At 42.1% G+C, this 23428-nt stretch overlaps 1 protein-coding gene across 1 annotated transcript in view; it reads right to left on the reverse strand.

Moving 5' to 3' along the window:
* Positions 1-1508: 1508 nt before the first annotated feature.
* LOC129604011 (uncharacterized) overlaps positions 1509-23428 on the reverse strand; it is a 237442-nt gene continuing 215522 nt past the window's right edge. Inside the window, exon 2 of the mRNA XM_055508331.1 lies at positions 1509-3628. Within this exon, the coding sequence (XP_055364306.1) occupies positions 2205-3140 (936 nt within the window). The 5' untranslated portion in view covers positions 3141-3628 and the 3' untranslated portion in view covers positions 1509-2204. The remainder of the gene's footprint in view (positions 3629-23428) is intronic.

Consider the following 23428-nt stretch of genomic DNA (forward strand, 5'->3'; position numbering starts at 1 on the left):
AGATCAGTGGTTTGTATTTTGTTGTCCATTGTGTTGTGACTGATTGGACGTGTTCATGTAGTTGGTTGAAAGTTGTATTGTTTGAAGGCAAAATGAGTTTTTGCTGCATATTTCCAGTGTTTTGACAGTTAGAGCCTTTTGCAAACAAAACGTGTCATTATGACATTTTAACCCCGTTTTAAACCTGTGTGAACTGTTAAGAGAATGTGTTGTTTCACTGGACAGCTGCGTCAAAGCGACTGATAAAAACTGTAACAGTCTGTTTCAGGTTTCTATCCAAGCACCAACCACGTTGTTCGGTCTCCAGGCAGCTGTAAATGGCAGTGGCGTTTCTATAAGACCAGTCTCCGATAAAATCCTTTGTTAAATATATAATACAACACTCTATTCTCACCCTCCGCGGGTGGTCTCGTCCACTTTCCAAGCTCGGGTCCTCTACCAGAGGCCAGGAAGCTTGAGGGTTCTGCGCAGTATCCTTGCTGTTCCTAGGACTGCACTTTTCTGGACTGAGATGTCGGATGTTTTTCCAGGGATCTGTTGTAGCCATTCCTCCAATTTGGGGGTCACTGCCCCCAGTGCTCCAATCACCACAGGCACCACTGTGGCCTTCACCTTCCAAGCCTTCTCCAGTTCTTCTCTGAGCCCTTGGTATTTCTCTAGTTTCTCATGTTCCTTTTTCCTGATGTTGCCATCGCTTGGTATTACCACATCCACCACTACGGCTTTCCTCTGCTCTTTATCCACCACCACAATGTCTGGTTGGTTCGCCATTACCATTCTGTCTGTCTGTATCTGGAAGTCCCACAGGATCTTGGCTCGCTTGTTCTCTACCACCTTGGGAGGTGTTTTCCACTTTGACCTTGGGGTTTCCAGTCCATACTCTGCGCAGATGTTCCTGTATACTATGCCAGCCACTTGGTTATGGCGTTCCATGTATGCTTTCCCTGCCAGCATCTTACACCCTGCAGTTATGTGCTGGACCGTCTCAGCGGCCTCTTTGCACAGTCTACACCTTGGGTCTTGTCTGGTGTGGTAGATCTGGGCCTCTATGGCTCTGGTGCTCAGGGCCTGCTCCTGTGCAGCCAGGATGAGTGCCTCTGTGCTGTCCTTCAGCCCAGCCCTTTCAAGCCATTGGCAGGATTTGTTGAGATCAGCCACTTCAGTTATGTTCCGGTGGTACATCCCGTGCAAGGGCTTGTCCTCCCATGATGGTCCCTCTTCCAGCATCTCATCCTCTGTTCTCCACTGCCTGAGACATTCACTCGGCAAGTCATCTGTCGGGGCCTTATCCTTGATGTACTTATGGATCTTGGATGTTTCATCCTGGATAGTGGCTCTCACGCTCACTAGTCCTCGGCCTCCTTCCTTGCGGCTAGCGTACAGTCTCAGGGTGCTGGATTTGGGGTGGAACCCTCCATGCATGGTGAGGAGCTTTCGTGTCTTAACATCTGTGGTCTGTATCTCTTCCTTTGGCCACCTTATTATTCCCGCAGGGTATCTGATCTGATTTCCCGGGATTTGTTCTTGCCATTGAGCTGGCTTCTTAGGACTTGCCTTACTCGTTGGAGGTATTTGGCTGTTGCCGCATTCCTTGTTGCCTGTTCAAGGTTGCCGTTTGCCTGTGGTATTCCAAGGTACTTGTAATTGTCCTCAATGTCTGCTATTGTTCCTTCTGGGAGTGAGACCCCTTCTGTGTGGATTACCTTGCCTCTTTTTGTCACCATCCTCCCACATTTCTCGAGCCAGAATGACATCCCAATGTCCGAGCTGTAGATCCTGGTGGTGCTGCTGGATCAGCGAGTCGATGTCTCGCTCACTCTTGGCGTACAGCTCGATGTCATCCATGTAGAGGAGGTGACTTATGGTGGCCCCGTTCCGGAGTCGGTATCCATAGCCAGTCTTGTTTATTATTTGGCTGAGGGGGTTCAGACCAATGCAGAACAGCAGTGGGGACAGTGCATCTCCTTGGTATATGCCACATTTGATGGATACTTGGGCAAGTGGCTCACCATTGGCTTCAAGGGTGGTTCTCCACAACCTCATCGAGTTAGCAATGAAGGCCCTTAGAGTTCTGTTGATGTTGTACAGCTCCAAGCATTCAGTGATCCATGTGTGTGGCATTGAGTCATAGGCTTTCTTGTAGTCGATCCAGGCTGTGCACAGGTTGGTGTGTCGCACTCTGCAGTCTTGGGCGACTGTTCTGTCTACCAGGAGTGTTGGTGTTTGGCTCCTCTGGTATCCTTACCAATGCCCTTCTGTGCTTCGCTCATGTATTGACCCATGTGCCCACTTATCTTAGCCGCGATGATGCCTGACATGAGCTTCCATGTTGTGGAGAGACAGGTTATTGGCCGGTAGATTGCAGTGAGCTTCTTTAGCCAGTAGGTGTGGATCATGTCAGGGCCGGGTGCTGTCCAGTTTTTCATACCTGAGACTCTTTGTTGGATGTCTGCCACTGTGATAGTCACTGCGTTCTGTTCAGGGAGGTTGCTGTGGTCTTCCCTCAGATCCACCAGCCACTGTGCATCACTGTTGTGTGATGCCTCCCTCTCCCATATACCTTTCCAGTACTGTTCAGTTTCCAGCCTTGGTGGGTCTGCTCTGTTGTTGTTACCCTGCCATTGAGAGTACACTTTCGCAGGTTGTGTTGCGAACAGCCGGTTTATTCGTCTAGCTTCGTTATCTCTGGTGTATCTCTTTAGGCGGCTGGCCAAGGCTTGTAGCCTTTGCTTGGCAGTTTCGAGGGCTTCAGGTATGGTCATCTGGCTGTACCTCTTGGGCATCGGTCTTTTCATTGCACCTCTCTGGGCCTCTGTCATTTGGCTCATTTCCCTCCGAGCTGTCTTGATTTTTGCCTCCGACCTTCGTTTCCATGGTGGGTATTGTTTCTCATGGCTCCCATAATTGCTCTTATAGCCAAGCACCTCTAGGATCACTGATGCTGAAGCGTATATCAGCTCATTGGTTTCTGTGATTGTTGTGGTAGGGATCACTCTCAATGCTGCATTCACATCTTCCATGAAACTTTCTGATGGTACTTCACTTAGTCGTTGTAGTGGGGTTCGGGGTTGCCTGTTCAATCTCGCCATGATCTTATCTTTCAGGTCAATCGCTGCCTCACTCAGCGTATCTTTGCTCATTGGGGCTTCATACCCAATTTCCGGTTGGGGAGACGGTGAAACCTCCCCTCAGGGAATTGTGTTGTATCTCGTCAATCTCAAGTTGTGATAGCAGTTGCCGTTTGTGGATGTTGGAACACTGAGCTACTAGTTGCTTCGCCGTTGTAATGGAAAAATTGTACTTTAATGCTTTTGGGTTCATTTCTGACTCTGCATAGTGACCATGCATTCTGTACTTGTTGATTAGACCCAGAACTGAGCATTCTCAGACAGACAATCTATCTCCCTCTCAAGGTGACCGATTGTTCATGGCCTGAGTCTGCCTTTTAACCCTGGGCTCTGGCTCCTTTCTGTCTGATGCCTCACCAGACCCAAGGCTGTAGCCTTGTTTATTCCCTGTGTAATATGAACATCTTCACCCACAGTGTGATAAGGAGATTCCACCAGGTCCAGGGAAAAAGGTTAAAAGGCAGAAGCAACTTGAGGATCGTGGGCTCTTTGCATCACACCTTCGTGGTGTGTGCACTGATCTCCCCAGCTGGTTTTCTTTTTTTTGATTTGCTTTCCCCATTATTTTTATTTTTTTCTTTCTTTATTATTTCAATAAATCGCACGAAAGGACAACTCTCTCATCTGCTTTTTTATGGAAAATTTCCACCACAGAAATTGGCGTCTACGAACAGGATCCCGCGGCAGGTCGTCTGGACGGTGTGATCAGGGACGATAGTCCTGAGGACTAGGTTCGCTCAGCCTCCAAACCTCTACAGCTCCTTTTGCAGGTTTGCAGGTTGTATGACCTCTGTCCTTTTACAGGATCACGGAGGGCGTCCACGCCCTGTAGCCTATTTCTCTGCTAAGCTTGACCCAGTCGCTGCGGGGCTCCCACGATGCCTCCGAGCAGTGGCTGCGGCAGAGAAAGCCGTGCTGGCATCACGTGACATTGTTGGCTATTCTGATGTCACCCTGCTGGTTCCTCATGCCGTGTCTTTGATCCTTTTGGAACAAAAAACATCACATCTTTCTACAGCCCGATGGCTTAGATACAACACCATCTTACTGGAAATGCCAAACATTACTGTCAAAAGGTGCAATGTGCTTAACCCAGCCACTTTGTTTCCAGGCCCTGACGATGGCGAGCCTCAAAACTGTGTTTCGGTCTTGAACCAGGTCTGCACTCCGCGCCCAGATCTATCGGAGGACCCAATTCCTAACTGTGACCTCGTTCTCTTTGTTGATGGCTCCGCCTCTAGAGACCCTGCTTCGGGCCACTGTCAGGTTGGATATGCAGTCTGCACCTCTCATACTGTTTTACAGTCTGGCGCTTTACCAGGACATTACTCTGCTCAGGCTGCGGAGTTGATTGCACTGACCGAAGCCTGTAAATTGGCTGAAGGGAAGTCTGTTACTATCTACACAGACTCCAGATACGCTTTTGGCGTCACACACGACTTTGGTGCTCTGTGGAAACACAGAAAGTTTTTGAAATCTGATGGCAAACCTATCTTGCATCATGATAAGGTTGCTGATCTGCTCGACACAATTCTGTTACCAGCTGCAATTGCTGTATGTAAGTGCCCTGCACACACTGGGGGCACTGATCCCACCTCTGCTGGAAACGCACGCGCTGATGCTGCTGCGAAGGCAGCTGCCCTACTCCCCCTTCCCTTTGTTCCCTGCCTCTTATCCTCCACCTCTACCCAAAATTTCCACCACAGCCGTCAGTCTTGAATGTGGGTTTCTCCGTTCCCATTCTCCGCACATTCTTTGCATGTAACCCCTCTGACTAGGATTACTTAAGTAGTAACATTCCTACTCAGTTCCTAACAGTTCTTTGTTCTCGCATCTCAGCCATTTCTTTCTTGTTCCAGTAGCCCACTTCTCGTCAAGGTGCTCTGGTTCCACCTGGCGTAGACCTTTTTAGACCGGGCGATGTCTGAGCCGGTATCTCATGTGGTTCATTGTCTCTCATCATGTGAGGTAGGCGGTAGCTTGAAGGGTCTTGCCCAAGGACCCACACTGGATGCTTATTTGCCCTAACGGGGATTTGAATCTCACAGATTACAGATTGAGCTATCCAGTGAGCTAAATATATTGGTTTCTGTATATATATATATATATATATATATTTATTTTATTTATTTTTTGTTTTTGACAAAAAAGCTATGTAGTCAGTCATTATGACATGGCGTAGCTCATGTCAAATCAGCTTATAAACTTTGCAACAGCACTTTGACTCTCTTACTGTAAGTTCAGAAATCTCATAATGCTCATAAGGCAATACATTTGCCTTATGTAAACGTACAGCGATGTCCGGAGGATTATTCAAAGACTAATTACCACAATGTGTGACTAAACCGTGTTCGCGTGGGTTCTCCGGCTTCCTCCCACGGTCCAAAAACATGCATTAGGTTGATTGGTTGCTCTAAATTTCCTGTAGGTGTGAGTGCGTGTGTGAATGGTTGTTTGTAAGCGGAATGGAAAGTTTCACACAGTCACATTCAAGCTGGGAGCTGAACCATGAAGGTGTATGGGCTTCCTGGCTACTAGGTTTCTTCCCTCCACTCGTTTGGCTGGGTGTAGTAGCCGAGAGTCCCCGAGGGCCAGAGTGGCTCTACCGGAGATCTTTCCTTTGTGAGAACATTTTGTCCAATGCGCTGAGTGACCAGTTGATTAGCTCCATGTTCAAAAAATGTTATTCCAGAATAGCAGATCAGGGTGCAAGGACACTGCAAGCAAAAGCTGAGTGGGAGCAGAGAGAAAACACGTCTGCACTCCTCGAGAGGCGGAAATAGAAGTTATTACAACTCTGCTCTACAGTTTGTTCAGTGGTCTCACATGGACATGTACGATACAGTAAAAATGAACTGGGTTCCTTTTAAAGCCTAGAGTTTCCTTTGCAGTAATTCAACTTGAACTGAATGTTAATAGAATAGAATAGAAACCAGGCGCCAGGCTTGGACGTCAGCCATCCTGATTGGACCAAACAATAGGACGGGCGTGACCGAAAACACAGTTATAAAAGCTGCCGTGACCAAAGACTCGACCCTTGTTCTTTCCAGCCCTTGCTGTCCCTTACCCTTGTTCTCTCCACCTCGAGTCCTCTGCAACCCTTGCTCTCCTCTGTCTCTCCATCGCCTCCGTCCACCTAGAGCTTCCCTCTGCCTCCCGGCACGCCTGGAGCCTCCACCGCAGCCAGCAGCTGAACCAACGTGGACATCGCCAAAGAGAACGGGCCTGATCACCCATCTACTCCCAGTTGCCTGGCAGGAAACCGCCAGCTTACCTGCCTCAGCTGATCACGACGCGATCACCGCGACGCACACCTGGACTGGATCACATCGCAACAGCGCAAGCACGCACACAACGCCGGATCTTCCCACCAGTAAGGCAGAGGCATTCTTTTAAGTCTGAGCAGAGTAGAACTCTTAGGGGATCAATAATTGTTTTATTGTTGTGTTGTTTTCTTTTCCTGTTGCTGAACACGGGATCTGATCACTGTGATTTCCGTGATCACATGACTGTAACGCTGTTACAGATCTACGCAAATCTAAGAGGTGCACGTTGAAGTGCTGTAATTTGTGATTGTGCTAGCTTAAGTGCTTTATTGTGGTACTGTGCGGTGCTCTGTTTCTGCTGTGACCACACCAAGTGCACGATTCAACCACTGCACGCTTCCAGGATCACGTGACTATATCGCCAAATATAGACCCACGTGTTTGTGTGACCACAAGCCTTATTCACGCTAGTCCCACTTCACACTCCTTTACACGCTTCTTTCCCTGTGAGCGCCAGACACGCGCGCTCCATTCAAAGGGCTCACCGGCACACGCGCGCAGCTGTGCCACCTCACCACGCACCTAAAGGGGTGCGCTCTCCCTCTCTCTCATTCACACACACACACACACACACACACACACACACACACACACACACACACACACACACACACACACACACACACACACACACACACCTCTTATCTCAGGTAACGCGCATACACATACAGTACGTCCAGACGAACACACCATACAATTAAGTTGTGATTTGCTGAGTTATTCAAGATAGTGTTGACACTGGAGTTAATATTGTTTAATAAAGCGTTAATTATTAATTCAGTTAATAATTATAATCAATAATAATTAAGTGTTTCACTTACCAAAACTATAGACTTTTGTCATATAGTTATATATTTAAGCTGATAACATAAATTTGTGAATCTAACAAACATTATCAAAAGTGCAGTTTATTGTCAGAACAGTTTTCTGTATAATATGATCAAATACGTTTTATAAGAAAATACACATGTACAGTACATACACTGTATCATGTCTGATGTGAACCTGTATTTGCATTATATTTTAAGTTTCTATATCAAACGCTGATTGCTTTATTTTATTGTGTACCTTATTCTGAGAATATAACTTCACAGAGAAACAAACATTTTATTGGCGTGTATGAAGATAAGATAATGACGGCCCCATACCCCCCAGTGTCAATACTGCAAAGTAATTACAGGCTTACACAGAGACAGCTGTGTGAGACTATTGTATTGCAGGTTGTGGGGCATTAGATACTATATAAATAATTTGTTTGATGGAACATCTGTATGATATTGTAAGCAATGAGCTGCTGCCTTGCAGTTGAACATACAGGCAGGAACTGTCGGCAGTGAACTGTACTGTAGATGTGAAAACAACTTTGCAGAGCCTGATGGTAAAAACAAGACTTGAATACCCGCTTTTGTTTGGCCCGGTGCAATGAATAAAAGAGTGGGATGATAAATAACCCATCCATCCATCCATTTTCTTAACCGCTTACTCCCTAGTGCGGGGTCACGGGGGTGCTGGAGCCTATCCCAGCTGGCTACGGGTGAGAGGCAGGGTACACCCTGGACAGGTCGCCAGTCCATCGCAGGGCAACACATAGACAGACAACCATTCACTCACACCTACGGGCAATGGAGAGAAGCCAATCAATCTAATGCACGTCTTTGGACTGTGGGAGGAAGCCGGAGAACCCGGAGAGAACCCACGCAAGCACGGGGAGAACGTGCAAACTCCACACAGAGAGGCACCAGGGCAGCCTCCGGGAATCGAACCCAGAACCTTCTTGCTGTGAGGCGACAGTGCTACCACCGTGCCGCCCGATAAATAACCCTCTCAGTAAAATATTTCATACCTGCTTCTGCATCTTCACCTTCATCCTCCTCATCCTCTGTAGGGACTGAATCCTCCGCCCCCACCTGATCCATCACAATACACTCGACAACACCTTTCTAATATGAACAAACACAAATTAATACCATCTTAGATTTAAAGAAAAAAATTCTACTGTTTACATTTGTAGTTTATTAACAACTGCATTCTGTTTAGTTAGGCTAGTTCCACAGTATCTTATTGCTAAACTGAATTGATTTATTGTGTACATATCATCCAATCAAACTGCTTCAATTACTGCTTCATTAATTCCTAGTAATTTTATGCATAACCGCAGTGATTCCATATTGGGCTCTAATCATTTTCAAAACTGATTTGGTTAACAACTTAGTGCACCGACTAACACTAAAATTGCAAAATATTAATAGTGGAAATATACACAATATACTGTACTACATTGGCTAATATAGTCACTAAAGTTATTTATAGCCTTACTTCATTTGCAATAATATTAAACACTTTGAAATCACAGTATTTTTATATTGAAGTGATCTTAAACATATCCCACTGTAACAGTTCATCCCTCCAGCCTGCCCGAAGCACTTTCGTTTGGTCTTGTTGTCTCCCGTGATGTTACTTCCTGTGTGGTAATTATTTTCACATGCGTTTGTTCGATTTGTGTTTTTTAAATGTTTTAAGTTTAGAGTTATTGATTAGTTTTTCCTGCTCTGCAGTAATTTTCAGTCTAGTTATCTATGTGTGTATAGTTTTGTGTTTCCAGTTATTCTTATCCTCTTGGAAAGCAGCGCTTTTAGCTTGCAAACTCTCTTTGTGTTTATTAGTTAAAGCCATTTGTATTTACGAGTTTGTCTGGGTATGCATTTGGGTACGCCCTCCAGTCTTGTTCCAGTATTGGGCCTTAGCAGCCTTTCTCTCTCTTGTAGTGAGTGCGGCCTGGTTCCTATTTGCCAGTACGTAACACCCACATCTACTCATGTTATTAAAACTACAGATTCAAATGCTTACCTTCAAAGATTCCAGTTGCACTACCTGACATTTCTGAATAAGTTCCGAAAACAAGTAGATAAGCAGGGCCTGCGTAAAAGATTGGAAATGTGTTTTTAAGTCTTATTACTGCAAACAAACTGTACAAAACTAAAAATATAGAAAATTGTTGTTCAAGGTAATAAAACATTGTTACATAAATAGCAATGAAGCAGAGTGTGATTCCTCTAAACAGCCCCTACCTTTCATCAAAATATTATAATCATGTGCTGTAAATTGCCCACACATTTGAATGTGAATAGTTAGGTCGACCTGCAATAGACGGGCAACCTGTTCAGGGTGTACCTCACATATTGTCCAATGACAGCTAGGATTGCCTAGAGCACCCCTGTGACACTTACAAGGATAAGTGCCGTGAATAATGGATGAATTATGGTTATGCATTACTCACCTGCACAAGGAAGCAAGTGAGGAAGGAGATGAGAAAGGGCAGAAGTCCAGAATGGGCTATAGTTACCAGAAGGCCAAGAAATTTATGTAAAGAAAAAATAGTTTACTTGACCTACTTTGTTCTGAAGGCATCATTCAGCACATTCACCTGTCCATCACTATCTCTGCTTTCTGCTCCCAGACACTCTTTTCTGCTCTGACTTTTTTTAATGGCTACAAAACAAAATTTAATGGGTAGTGCTGATTTCAATGAGATTTAAGTGATTGAACAAGTATTAACTTGGATGGGCTCCACCTGTGTGGTTCTACATGAAGACCCTGCTGAAAATAAAGCAGTTAAATCTAATGTCCCATGTAATTTCACCTCTACAAAAATCTCTGTGGCGTTAGGTACAGTTCATAAACTGCAACTAAATTTGTTCTGGCAATGAAAACCAGGAAATGGACAGTGCCTTAATTAGCTTCTCTAGGAACCTTACAAAAATTAAGTATGAGAAAAAGATCAAATTTAGGTCATCATTGTTTTTTCATGATATTCAGTAAGGTGAGTTAATAATAAATACATGCTGGTTCTATTAAAATAAATTTGCCATCAAATGAAACATTTCTTCTTTGTCATCTCTCTGATGTCTTAAATACAAGGTGGTTGAAAAAGAAAAAACGACAGAGGTTGTCTACAACACTAAACATCAGGACACCACTATCTACATTTATACTGTATTTTGGATCAGGGATTAAAACCGACATTAAACATACTATTTCATTACAGTGGATGATGACAGACTGATTGTTCTGTCAGGAGGGCGGATGAATTGGACCCACACGCACGGCGCAGGAAACCAAGAGGTAGGTTTGATCAGGTTTTAATGGACTTACAGGTTTCCAGGAAAACAGAGAAAGAGGACATGCATCACTACAATCTGGTGGAGATCTGAGTTGAGTACTGGTGGTTAAATACCTGAACTGACTGTCTATTGCATACAGGTGATGTGAAACCGACCGGAAGTAAAACTAGCACACGACATGGAAGAACAACAAAAAAACGGAAGTAGTGCAAAACAAAACAGGAAATGACAATGATGAGAATGTCCACACTTAAAAATATGACATGGCGACGTAGCAGCTATTTTTAAAAGGTAAGTCAAATTATTTTACAAAAATTAGTAGACTTCTAGTCCATGGTTATGTTTGAAATTAAGTGTCCTTTTTTCGGAATTTTCTTACATTGGTTCAAATATGCAGAATTTATGAAAAGTATCTAAATGTGTGTTTTGATTTTTGTCTTTAGATGCTGTCATTACAACTTATGATACTACATCATCAAATGTATGGAAAACAATGAACACATATGCACCAGAGAGGTTGGGTGGTGGTGGAACAAAGATAGAACTTTACTGTAAGTGTTTAGGTTCCACTTTGACTTCCAGCAGCCAGGTGGCGCTGTTTCGGACAGTGTTTGCCCGGTTTGTTTATTTGTAGTGTCATGGCGATAACTTGTTTTACATGTGGGATTAGTTTAGTAAGTTAGTTTGATTCAAATTTACTTATTGTCAGTTTTAATATCAATTTTAATGACAGTGTTAGTTGCAATATTGGTGACGCTATATTTAACTGACTTAAATGTTATCTTTACATTTTTTATTTGCATATTTATACTCTGTTTTTTTGTGTTTAATGCTGGTCCGGAACAAAAATTCATGTGTTCTGTTCGAACATATTTTATTGGTGCACAAAGGAAAGCATGTGAAAGTAAGCAGGAAATATAAGACAAGATGCTGAAGTTACAGTGTTTGTTTTGGTATATTTGACGTTTTGTTGCAATGTCAATGTTTTTCATCTTTTAAAATCAACAGTTAATTCAACATAAATCCAACATTGATAAAAAAAAAAATCAACATGAATGCAAGGTTGATAAAAAAACATAAATCTAAATTTATGTTGTTTACTGTATATCTAAATTAAATCCAATGGTTATTCAATCATAATTATAATTTATCTACTCTAACTAAAAAGTAAAACTAAAAAGTAATAAGTTAGATGTTCCCAGGAGGCAATTTTCAATGTTGAGACAACGTTGAGGCAACATTATAATTATGGTTGAATAACCATTGGATTTAATTTAGATTTTGAAAGGTGAATCAACGTTGATGGGGCAACATTATTTCAATGTTGCATTATGATTAGGTGTCAACGTTACAGTACATTTATGTTGTTATGTTAGTTGGTAATTATGGTCAATTATTAATGTTACGTGTACGTTGATGTAAGAAAATGTAAGAAAATTCTGTTAAGAACACTTAATTTTAAACAAAACCATGAACTAACAGTCTACTAATGTTACGACAACTCCAAGACCAGACAGAACGGAACCCACGAGCAGTCACATACAAAATGGTGTTTTATTACAAGTACACCGAAAACTACACATAACTGAGGGTCCCTACCAGAGTAGGAAAAAGGTTCACTAACTAAACTGAGATGCACTGTCAAGCGTAACAGTAACTACAAAAACAAAATCAGGAAACATAAAGTCACCGCACTGAGCAGGTAAAATATAACTTTGAGTAAACGAGAATTCAAACACTGCAGACTCAGGCCTTACGCCTCTCTACAAAGTTCTAACGTAGCAAATGAACAAAACAGGACTGCACACAATCTAACTCAAACATAACCAACCGTGTTACATGATGCCAGAGACCAGGGGCAGACAGACAGTGTGTTTATGGTGGACAGAACAGAAATAGTCCCCCAGTTAATGGTGCTCCCGGAAGGAGTTCTGAGATTGGAAGGAGACTCACAACAACTTTTTTTTTTTTGACGCCATACTCTTTCCAAACAGTTGCTGTGTGAGATTTTAACATTAATATTTAATTTAATTTTAAGTAAGGTTTTTTTTGCCATTTTACAACCATTAGCATTAAACATTGTTTGACATTATTTGACATTATTTCCACCATATTTCAATGTTGAATTATAAGCATTTTGTCAACCTTTTTACAACTCTTAGTATTAATGTTGTTTCAGTTAGCAATAGACGTTTTAACATTACCTCAACGTCACATCGACAACTGACATTATTTCAACCTTATTTTAATGTTGAAGGTCGGTTGTGTGCCTGCTGTGTTGCCTCAACGTAGTCTCAACATTGAAATGCCTGTTGGGTAGTATAGTAGTATTTACAAGTTATGGGAGATTAAAACCGAAATAAGCAGCTGCATGCTTAGACAGACGTAGCTTCACTCTGTGGTGCGCAGCAGGCAGCATTCAATTTGTGGCAGACAAGCTGCTGCAATTTAAAAAAGTGAATAAGGATGATCTAGACCAGGGGTCAGCAACCTGTAACACCCACGTTTCACCCACGTTTTCTACGAAAAAAAAGTAAAACACCGGGAGCCGCACGGGCTGGCAATATTATATTATTCAAGAGCATTTAACATTTGGTTTTTAATTCAAATAAGACACAAAAGACAGGACACAGAGGTTTAACATTTAATATTTTATTGCCAGAAGATTGTAGCAATTAACAGCATACTTATTCAGTCCTGGTTCTCTTTTAGCTACTGCCGTAAATGGAATACGAGCAACGATCAAACGTAAGCGTCATATTACGCCTTGTAAAACTATAAAAACTGTTCAGATCGTTTACAGATGATAAAACATTGTCAAGGCATCGACAAGGACAGCTAACTCGCTTTTCCCTGCTTTAAACAGCTGCTGTTTAGAGCAACCAGTGCGGCATCACCAGTCAATCTGGAAACGCATTTATCGGCAGCGGTTAGGACACTTCAGGTGTGTGAACTGGGGAGGAGACGGCAGCAGTGACTGAATAGAGTTGATGTCTTCCCCGCTGACAGGCGCATTCATTTGATAATACACGTACCTTGGCTGACAGTTCAGTTGAAAAACACACTGAATCTTTATCAAACCATCCCTGAATAACATCTATGAACTGCAGTTTCTTCCTTGATTATCCATGATTATTATGGAAGAAGCGCAAATCATCGCTAGTCCAAACTGTGCTATTAATACTGAGTTCACAATAAAGGTAAGAGATAATAATGGTAATTTCAATTCATTGTGCACTTTATATTTTAAACAAATGTAAAATTGCTACAAATAAATTAGACCAGAAAGCTCAGACTAAAGTGTACATAGTCTATGGAATTCTCAAGTGTTCCACAAGTGTCCCACAGCCTAGGTGCAGCCGAGCAAATTGCCCGATGGAGCTTTGTCTTCAGATATATAAGTATAAACCATCCCAATTATTCTTGCAGAGTAAAACATATGTAGAACAAACTACTTGCTGCAATAGACCTGCATAGACCTGCAGCTGATCACGCCGTCCAATGCTGCCCAATCTCCATTGGAAGTTTGTCCCGGAGCTGAGCTATTCCTCACCTGCTGATCGAGTAGTAGCAACACATTAACATGTCTATGCGCCTCTACGAAGTAGGGGGAGTGATGTGAAGTTTGCCTTTGCGACTGTGAGCAAACATGAGACAAACCAAAGTTTGGTCGAACTCAGATTCAAGTCATCTGAGTATGAAACACATCACATATCATTCGATCTCGTGTTTCATTCAAGAGGCAGTCTGGAGCTCTCTGCTAAGACTGCTGCCCCGCAACCCATCCACCGATGACCATTGATTAAAAATTAAAAGCAGAGGTAATGCTTATGGCCGCGTATGCAAAGTATATGCCATTAAGATTTGTGTAACTTTTAAGAGTTTGATGTCTCCACCAAATTATAGGAGAGATTGACTTTTTTGTCTTACGTTTTCTCTAAACGAAAAAACAGCTTTGACTTCAATTTCGTGTGTTGTTGTGAAAAAAAATGCCTGGTTATTGGTTTGTAAGGTGGGGTCTTATATTAATTAAACCCCGACCTATAACCACAGAATTATGTGAAGCTAATATATTGTATCCAACGTTAGAGCGATCGGTGTGTACGTGTTCTAAAGAGAAGCCTGCTATTTAAAGACACGGAAAAGCTAAGGAGAATGAAAACGAATGTTTTGCTGCTGTGGCGCATGTCTGTCTTAAACTAGACAGAACAATTATGCCTTTGTAGTAAACAGAATATAACTAAGACATCAACTATATTGCTCAGTAAAAACATGCATAGTGAGAGCAATGACAAAGGATTGAAATCCCACAAACTCAGCCCAGACAATAGTCATTCAGCTTAACAACTGAGGTAATGTCTCAATTTGATTGCAACAATATTTATTTGATAGCAAGTTGTTGCGCTTTATATTTTACTCCCCACATTTGAGCACACAACAGATACTTCATAGTAAAATAGGTTTGGTGTAATAGATGTATGTTACATGTAGTTATGCTGAATGGCATTGGAGGCTTCTAAACAACGATGCACCACCTAGTGGTTAACACGAGACTAGCGTCCTGATTTTTTTCAGCTCGCTGTAGGATTAGAAGTTCTTAGTCAGCGACACGACCATTGCACCGTGGCGTACTGCAGTGAAAACACTAGTGATTTTGAACTGCTACCACTGTAGCTAGACAGATTAAAGCATTGATGCATACGACTGGATTCTAAGCAAACATATATCTACTCACCTAAGATTCTGGTCCCTAAAATTGTTGCAATGGTCAAGAAATCTAGACAAAGAAAAAATCTAGATGTTCAATTCAATTCACAAAAGCAAGACTAGCTTTGTATCACACAGAGGCCTGCTGAAATACATCAACAGGTCACAGAGCAAAGTTTTTCCCCCTATGAACAACCTGGCAGTGAACAGGCAGGGAATTGCAGTAGATAAGTAGCAGGTAAGTGTGGGTTGAGATTTAGTTTCTAATTGGTGGCAAAGATGAACTAACGGCACACGTAAGAGATCAATAGACTTAATTTTGTGTGTTAAATATCATACTGCCCATGATAATATCAGTATAAATGTTTATGAAACTACGTTGTAATGATATTTTACCAGATGATAATACTGTACCTGCTCCAGAAGAAGAACCTGCTCACAATCTCGAGTTATTTTATTTACTCATAAACTATAGGGTTGTAAATGTTATACTTTAATATTAACACTTATTGTCATTGTGACTGTCATCAGTGACAAGAGAAGGATGGAAATTACCTTCATTTTGTTTGCACTAATAAATGCTGCTGTCTTTGAGTTACAGTCATGAATAAAATGTTGTTGTTATATTTCTTTATCATCATAAATACCATTGCTGCAAAACATCTTAAAATGTCATGATATAATTTTGAGGCACCCACCTCTATAGGGCTAAGGCTTGAACATACTGTATACATTTGTGTGTATATTTAGTACCATTTTACTAACAGGGCCTGTGACAAAACGACTGACATGCTTTGAGACCAACATGGCAATCAAGTTCTCAAATGCTCAAACCTGGAAATACAATAAAGTTTTGTAGTTTATTGCAAATGTACACTAATAGGTGTGTTCATTTACAGCTGCAGGATAATGACTATGACTTTTAATAATTGCCATTATTTGTTTTTATATGTAAGTTTGGTGAAATAAGATCATAGGTGTGTCATTTAATAACATCAGCTCCTCACCACCAGGCTAACAGCTGTATTGATGAGACAGGTCACTTTTCTGTCACATTCAAATTCATCACTTGGACTCTATGGACCTCCCATCATTACAAGAAATAAGCTGTCATTTCAAATCTTCCTGATCGTTTTTCATGATTCTCTTTTCAGTACTCCTCTGTGTTAAAGATGGCTGACGAACATGTGGTGACAACAATTACAATTACAATCATGTTATCTATTCCCACAGCTGCCATGATCATGGTAAGAGAATTTGGCAACTGATAGAGAACATTATGGTCAAAGTGACCGCAGCTCTTATTGAAAATCACTTTGGTTTCAATGCCTCAGCATTTCTTCTCTCGACCTGCATACTACGGCCTGCATTACATGCTTACAAGCCTACTGGACTGCTTTGTTATTATTAGCAAGTCTAACTAAAACCAACACACTATGCTGTCCCTAAATAACAGACATTTTATACTAAATCTTCCTTATACTTTTTATAGATTACTAACCCTTATTAAAGTAAAGTCAGATAAATCAATATCTCTTAGCTGGAGTTCGACAACATACTGCACAAATCACAAAATTACCCTTTGCCTAGGGGTTCATGGTCTTTTGCACTGGGGGAAGGTAATCCATGATAAAGCAGAACTGGTAGAAACAATTTGTTCCATAACGGTGAGTCTTTAGCATTACAGTAAGCTAATGGAGGTAACTGCTTACTATACAGTACTACTGATTGCTTTTAGAACAAATTGCCATTAAGGGAAGTTGATAAATATATATAGATAATCAAGGACACGCCTATTAATATGTATTTTATAGGTTTTGACTTGTATATAATCCACGACTGAGACATAGTGTTTTGCTTTGATGTTGACAACGTAATATTTAGGTTGCTGCCAATAGTCGGAGCAAATGACAGATTCACAGGGCGGTGGGGTGTTTAATAACCCTATCAAACTGTCACAAGCTATACATACTGTAAGTATACAACCTCTAAGCTAGAAGTTAATAAATACTGTAGGAATATATATAAGGCTTTTTTTAAATATTAGTGCTCTTAACAACTGCTCTATTTAATAAACAAAAATCTGTCTGGTCTTTAATTCGATACACTTTACTTTTACTTTAACAAATTCGAAAATAAACAACAATAAAACATGTTTAATGTGAGGTCACGTGATCATCACATTGCACAGTAAAAGAAACTGTTCTATAATTACAATAACTAAAAATTCACTCATTCATAAACCTAAATTACGAATCACAACTACGAATGCGCGACTGTGTAGGTTGTCCTTTTTAGCTAGGCACAGCCCGCCTCTTAATTGGTGCAGAATTATATTTATTTATTTTGTAGTGGAATTGACGTCGCCTCCATGTTTCTCCTCATCAGCGGAGGCTCTGCTTAGCTAAACCGCTTTAACGCAACCTAAATGTGGTCCATTTTTCCGCCGTGACAAACCAAACCTATGAAGTAGGAAATGTTACTGACCCGGCACGTTTCATTTCTACTGTAAACGTCGTTGTGTTTGTCGGTACTCACAGCACTGCACGTACTGTAAATGAACCGCAACTTCCAGTGTTTTTCCTGGTTTTTCCTGGTAACTTTGATGGACAGAGTGCTGAGACTGGTGTCGAAGATGTGGCAGGGACTCATTTGGGTTCTTATCGCTTCTGCATCGGTCGCCATTATTTTTATTCCGTTATCTTTCTTCAACCACCTCCTCTCTCTCTTTCTCTCTCTCTCTCTCTTTCCCTCTCGCTGCTCCATCTGGCAGCACGTTGACGCGCGCGGTCCTCCGGATGCTGCACGTGCCCGATGATGAGTTTTGGTTGAGCAATTTATGTTTAGTATGGCGCAGGCTATTAGAGGACAAAAGAGAACAGAAGCAAAAGTTGGGAGTTTATTCATTATAGACATGGAGAAATACAGCTACAATGCTGTATTTTACACTGAACCCAGAAGTACTATAAAACCGCAAGACAAATGGTGTAATACACATTTAAATTCAACAAATTTAGCTGTTCAACTAATTTAGCTTAAAACAACTCCATGGGTATAAATAAAGCATTGTAATAATCCAAAGTCCAAGACAGGACGGTTGGACCAGGGACTGGATACAGGCAGGATGGTTGGATCTGCAGCTGCCCATCGCAGACACCAAACTTAGAGTCCAATGATACTGGTAGGTGAGGACAGAGTGGAGGAGAGAGAGAGAGAGCGGGAGAGAAGCACAACTACTGGAGAGAAAGAGACAAGGTTAGTTAAACATGGGACAGTGATGGGAGGTTATTGGACAGAGGAGGTAGAAGGAAACAGAGGAGCTCAGTGTATAAATTAAATCCCCCAGCAGTCTATGTCTATTGCAGCTTAACTAAGAGATGGTTCCTGTGACTAACAATAATTGCCAGTGACCTGAACCATCTCTAACTATAAGCTTTATCAAAACAAGGAAGGTTTTAAGCCTAATCTTAAAGGTGGAGAGTGTGTCAGCTTCTCAAACCTGAAGAGAGAGCTGGTTCCAGAGGAGAGGAGCTTGGTAGCTAAAAGCTCTGCCCCCTGTTCTACATTTAAACACTCTAGGAACCACAAGTAGCCCAGCGCTCTGAGAACGAAGTGTTCTGCTGGGAGCATAAGGAACTATGAGGTCTTTAAGATAAGAAGGAGCTTTATCATTGAGTACTTTGTAGGTGAGTAGGAGAATTTTAAATTCTATCCTACATTTTACAGGCAGCCAGTGCAGAGAAGCTAATGTAGGAGAAATGTGATCTCTCTTTCTAAGTCCTGTCAGAACTCTGGCTGCAGCATTTTGAATAAGCTGTAGGCTTTTTAAGGAGCTGTTAGGACATCCTATGAGTAAGCAGTTACAGTAGTCCAGCCTAGAGGTAACAAATGCATGGATCAGTTTCTCTGCATCGCTCTGAGAGAGGATGCTTCTGATTTTAGCTATATTTCTGAGGTGAAAGTAGGCAGTTCTGGAGATTTGTTTAATGTATGATGTAAAAGAGAGATCCTGGTCAAAGATGACACCAAGGTTCCTTACAGTAGAATCAGTAGAATCTGAAGCTAATGTAATGCCATCCAGGGTGGCTATCTGACTCAATAGTATATCTCTCAGATTTTTAGGCCCAACAATAAGAATTTCAGTTTTATCTGAATTTAGTTGAAGGAAGTTTTGGGACATCCAGGACACTGGACACTAGACACTGGGTATTGAGCGTACCTGTATTGTCATCAATAAAAGAACAAAATGCCATCAGCCACACATGCTGCGGTAACCTGGCTCCTGTTAGCAAGAGAACCTTTTATTAGCTAAAGCACGTCAAATATGCTCCGCTCATAACTCGACAACTAAACTTTAACTTTGTTTTCCAAGGAACCAAAATGACCATGTTTACTTTGCTCGGCAATCTACGGCCTCATTGTGGCATATTTGTTGCTAATTATGACTGCCGTTATCACTGTCTTGGTATTACGTACCTCCTCTCAGCGAAGGCAGCGTGAACTCAGAGGGTCAGCGCGGTAACGCGCCCAGCAGCACCCGGCAGCTCCTTAAAGTGACAGTACCTACGTAATATCCAGTGTCAACAATACAACCCACCTTCAATGAACACAATGGAACAATAACATTCAGAAACAATAACCGTCAGGATTTTGGTGAAGTTTCATGTAACACCATACTAATACCAAACCATTAGATTGGTTATCAGCATTTTAACACTGGTTACAATAACAACCATATAAGATCTTAAGTAAGTAAATAATAATCACCAAAAGTATAGCAAATCTGATAAAAGAAGAAGACAAAATAGAAAATGAACAGTACAATATAAGTGATTTTACTAATATGTGAAATGATCAGTGAATGGAGTTCAGAAGCAGGATGCCTTTTGGCACAAAGGTAAAGTAGCGCTCCTTCTTTGAGTCTTGCAGGAGGTGCAGAAGAGAGTCACTCAAATGTGGGGTGAAGGGCATAGAAGGGCTCTCCAGTTATCTTACCTGCTAGCCTGAGTGCCTGCTGATCATGGATTTGGGACAGTGTAGGTGTGAGTGTTTGTCTCTATATGTGGCCCAGTGATGGACATCCAGGGTGTCCCCCAGCTGGGATAGGCTCCAGGGGCCTCATGTACAAAGGGTACTTACACACGAAAACCCAGCGAAAGCACAAATCTAGGCCTTGCATGTCATCACGATATATCAAATTCCCATATAATCTGCTTGATCAGTTCAACATTAAAGCGCAATTTGCAGTGAGAGCCGGTTTACCTAATGTAATCTGCGCCACCAACTGTACATAAAAGCAGACAGTGAAGTGACGTTCCAATGATGGTGCTGAGGAGCCACTTATTCATAGGCAGATCACTTGGATCAAGTTGTCAATGCGCGCTAGTGTTTGTTGTCAATTGCTGAAGTTGCTACTGTCTTTATACAGTATGTCCTATTTAAGTACTGTCGGGTGTGTCGAGTCCGTGTACGTTCTAACAGTTTGATTTCCCCACCACAGTAAAAGCTAGGAAAACGAGACGAGTTGTTTTCTCATTTTTTCCTCAAAACGAGAAAACGTGAAACAGCTTTAAATCCATTTCTTTGTCCGGTTTTGAAAACACTGTTTTCAGCTCGTTTATTCGTTTTTAACACAATGCTTTGATTAAATGCCGTTTGTCACTTTTATAAAGAGAAACAAGAAGACTGTCTGTGTACGTTCTAACAGTTCGATTTTAAAAGCTCCATGGGAGATCGGGCAGCGTGATTAGCTGCACCTACGTTGGCTGTGGGACGCCAAAACCTTTCACTTCACTTTTTTTAAACGCTCTTCTTATGTCTGGCAGACTACCACTGGTAACTTGTAAATGATATCCATCCATCCATCCATCCATTTTCTGAACCGCTTACTCCCTAGTGCGGGGTCACGGGGGTGCTGGAGCCTATCCCAGCTGGCTACGGGCGAGAGGCAGGGTACACCCTGGACAGGTCGCCAGTCCATCGCAGGGCAACACATAGACAGACAACCATTCACTCACACACTCACACCTACGGGCAATGGAGAGAAGCCAATCAACCTAATGCACGTCTTTGGACTGTGGGAGGAAGCCGGAGAACCCGGAGAGAACCCACGCAAACACGGGGAGAACGTGCAAACTCCACACAGAAAGGCTCCAAGGCCGCCTCCGGGAATCGAACCCAGAACCTTCTTGCTGTGAGGCGACAGTGCTACCCACCGCACCACCGTGCCGCCCGTAAATGATATTATATAATAAAAATAAATAAATTGTAATAAACTCTCTCTATGGTATGCCAGAACGCCAGGAGTAAGCAGATCTCTGACTCATTAATGCAGCAAGTTGTTTGTTCTGCATATACTGATTCTGCATGAGTAATAAGGACTGTTTTACACTTATATAGCCGAAGAGATCGGACAATTTGTTCAGCTGCACCTAGTCTGTGGAATGCTCTCCCAGAGCACACGAGAACGCCACAGACTCTGGACGCTTCATAAAACGTATTTATTTACCGGAGCTTTCAAAGTCGGCAAAATCTGGAGTCGCTCAGATTTATTTGCGACAACTGATCTTCTGCAGGAATAATATCATAATAAAATCGAACGCTGTACGTGGGAGCGCGCACTCGGTCTGTCTAAGCATACAGTCCAGCTGCTTATTTCGGTTTTGAACTGCCATTATTTGGAAATACTACCATTCTAAATACTACAATTGTCTGCTAAATAATACAGACAGACAGTCCTATTAGTCATTTGTTATTATCTTGTAGGCCAAAATATAAAAATGAGAAAACAGCACTGATTGTTCAGTAATTACATCTTCTGCTACCACTGAGATTCGAACCTGAAAAAACTGACAGGTCAAGACTGTTGAACAATGCACTAACTATTACACCACCAAGACATTGTCACATTACTCTACGTGGGCCCATATAACATGGTCTGAGTACAGCGTTATAGGGGCTAGTGTGGGGGCTGATCGCCACCTATAGGCCAAAAGACGTGACACATGCTCCAACGTGTTAAAACAAGGTGATACCACACTAAAAATGAAATTTGATCGCCGTAAAGGCTGACATTTTTAAGTGCTACGAATGTATAAAAGCGCCATCACAAAATAAAGTGGCATATGTAAATCGAAAACATTTTCATTCAATAATGTGTAAATAATCTGTGACGTGCAAAAGCAGATAACCAACATTGTGGTGAGGTGGCCTGGTTCAACCCACGATTCATTAATTTAAATTAATAAATTAACGAAAAGCGTGATTGGAAACAGACTTGAAGCTGGCATGGTACCTGATGGGTGGCTTATTGGTGAGTAAATCATTTATCTGTCCTAACTGTCAGCGCCTCATTGATATGACGGACCCACATGCACAGCTCATATGACTTCAATATTGAAAGGGTTTAATCAGGCTCATGGTCAGGCAGGCAAAAGTCGGTACACAGATCAGCACGGCGATAATGGCAACGGCACAGACAGGGAGTGAACAAAGACAGTCAAGATTCAGGCAGAGTTCCATACACAAGGCAGAGTCAAAAGAAACCGAGCAGGCAGGACATGGTCAAAACCAGAAACAGGGTCAATACACCAAAATGACTTACTTGGCTGAAACTGATGGGGAGTAGACACGCAAACACGAACTAAGACAATCTGGCAACTGGAGAGTGTGTGAGGTGGAGACTATATACTACTACTGATTACTGATTATTGACAGGTGTGTGCGTGGTGACGACCGGAAGTGACAGGGAAAAACAGCTGTGGTGTAATTATGGCAGGAAGTCCTTCAAAATACAATCAGAGATCAGAACCAAAACATGACAGACAGGAAGGACTTCAAAATAAAACCAGAGACTAGAATCAAGACGAGACAGACAGGAAGTGCTTCAAAATAAAGACCAGAACATGACTGAAGCCTAGACCGAGACTGTGACAGTACCCCCCCCCCTGTCTGTCACAATACCAAAGGCAACGCCATCAACCATCTCCAACCAACAGGGCGGGCGGTGGGTGGACTGGAGGAGGGCACAATGAAAACCCCCCTCAAAACAAGACTCACGCCCAAACACGACAGACAGGGTAACCCCACCAGACAACAAAAAACAAAACGACCCCAAGTCCAACAATCAAGGAAAACCAATCTGAAT

Source organism: Betta splendens, chromosome 4 (assembly GCF_900634795.4).
Source record: "Betta splendens chromosome 4, fBetSpl5.4, whole genome shotgun sequence".
NCBI lineage: Eukaryota > Metazoa > Chordata > Actinopteri > Anabantiformes > Osphronemidae > Betta > Betta splendens.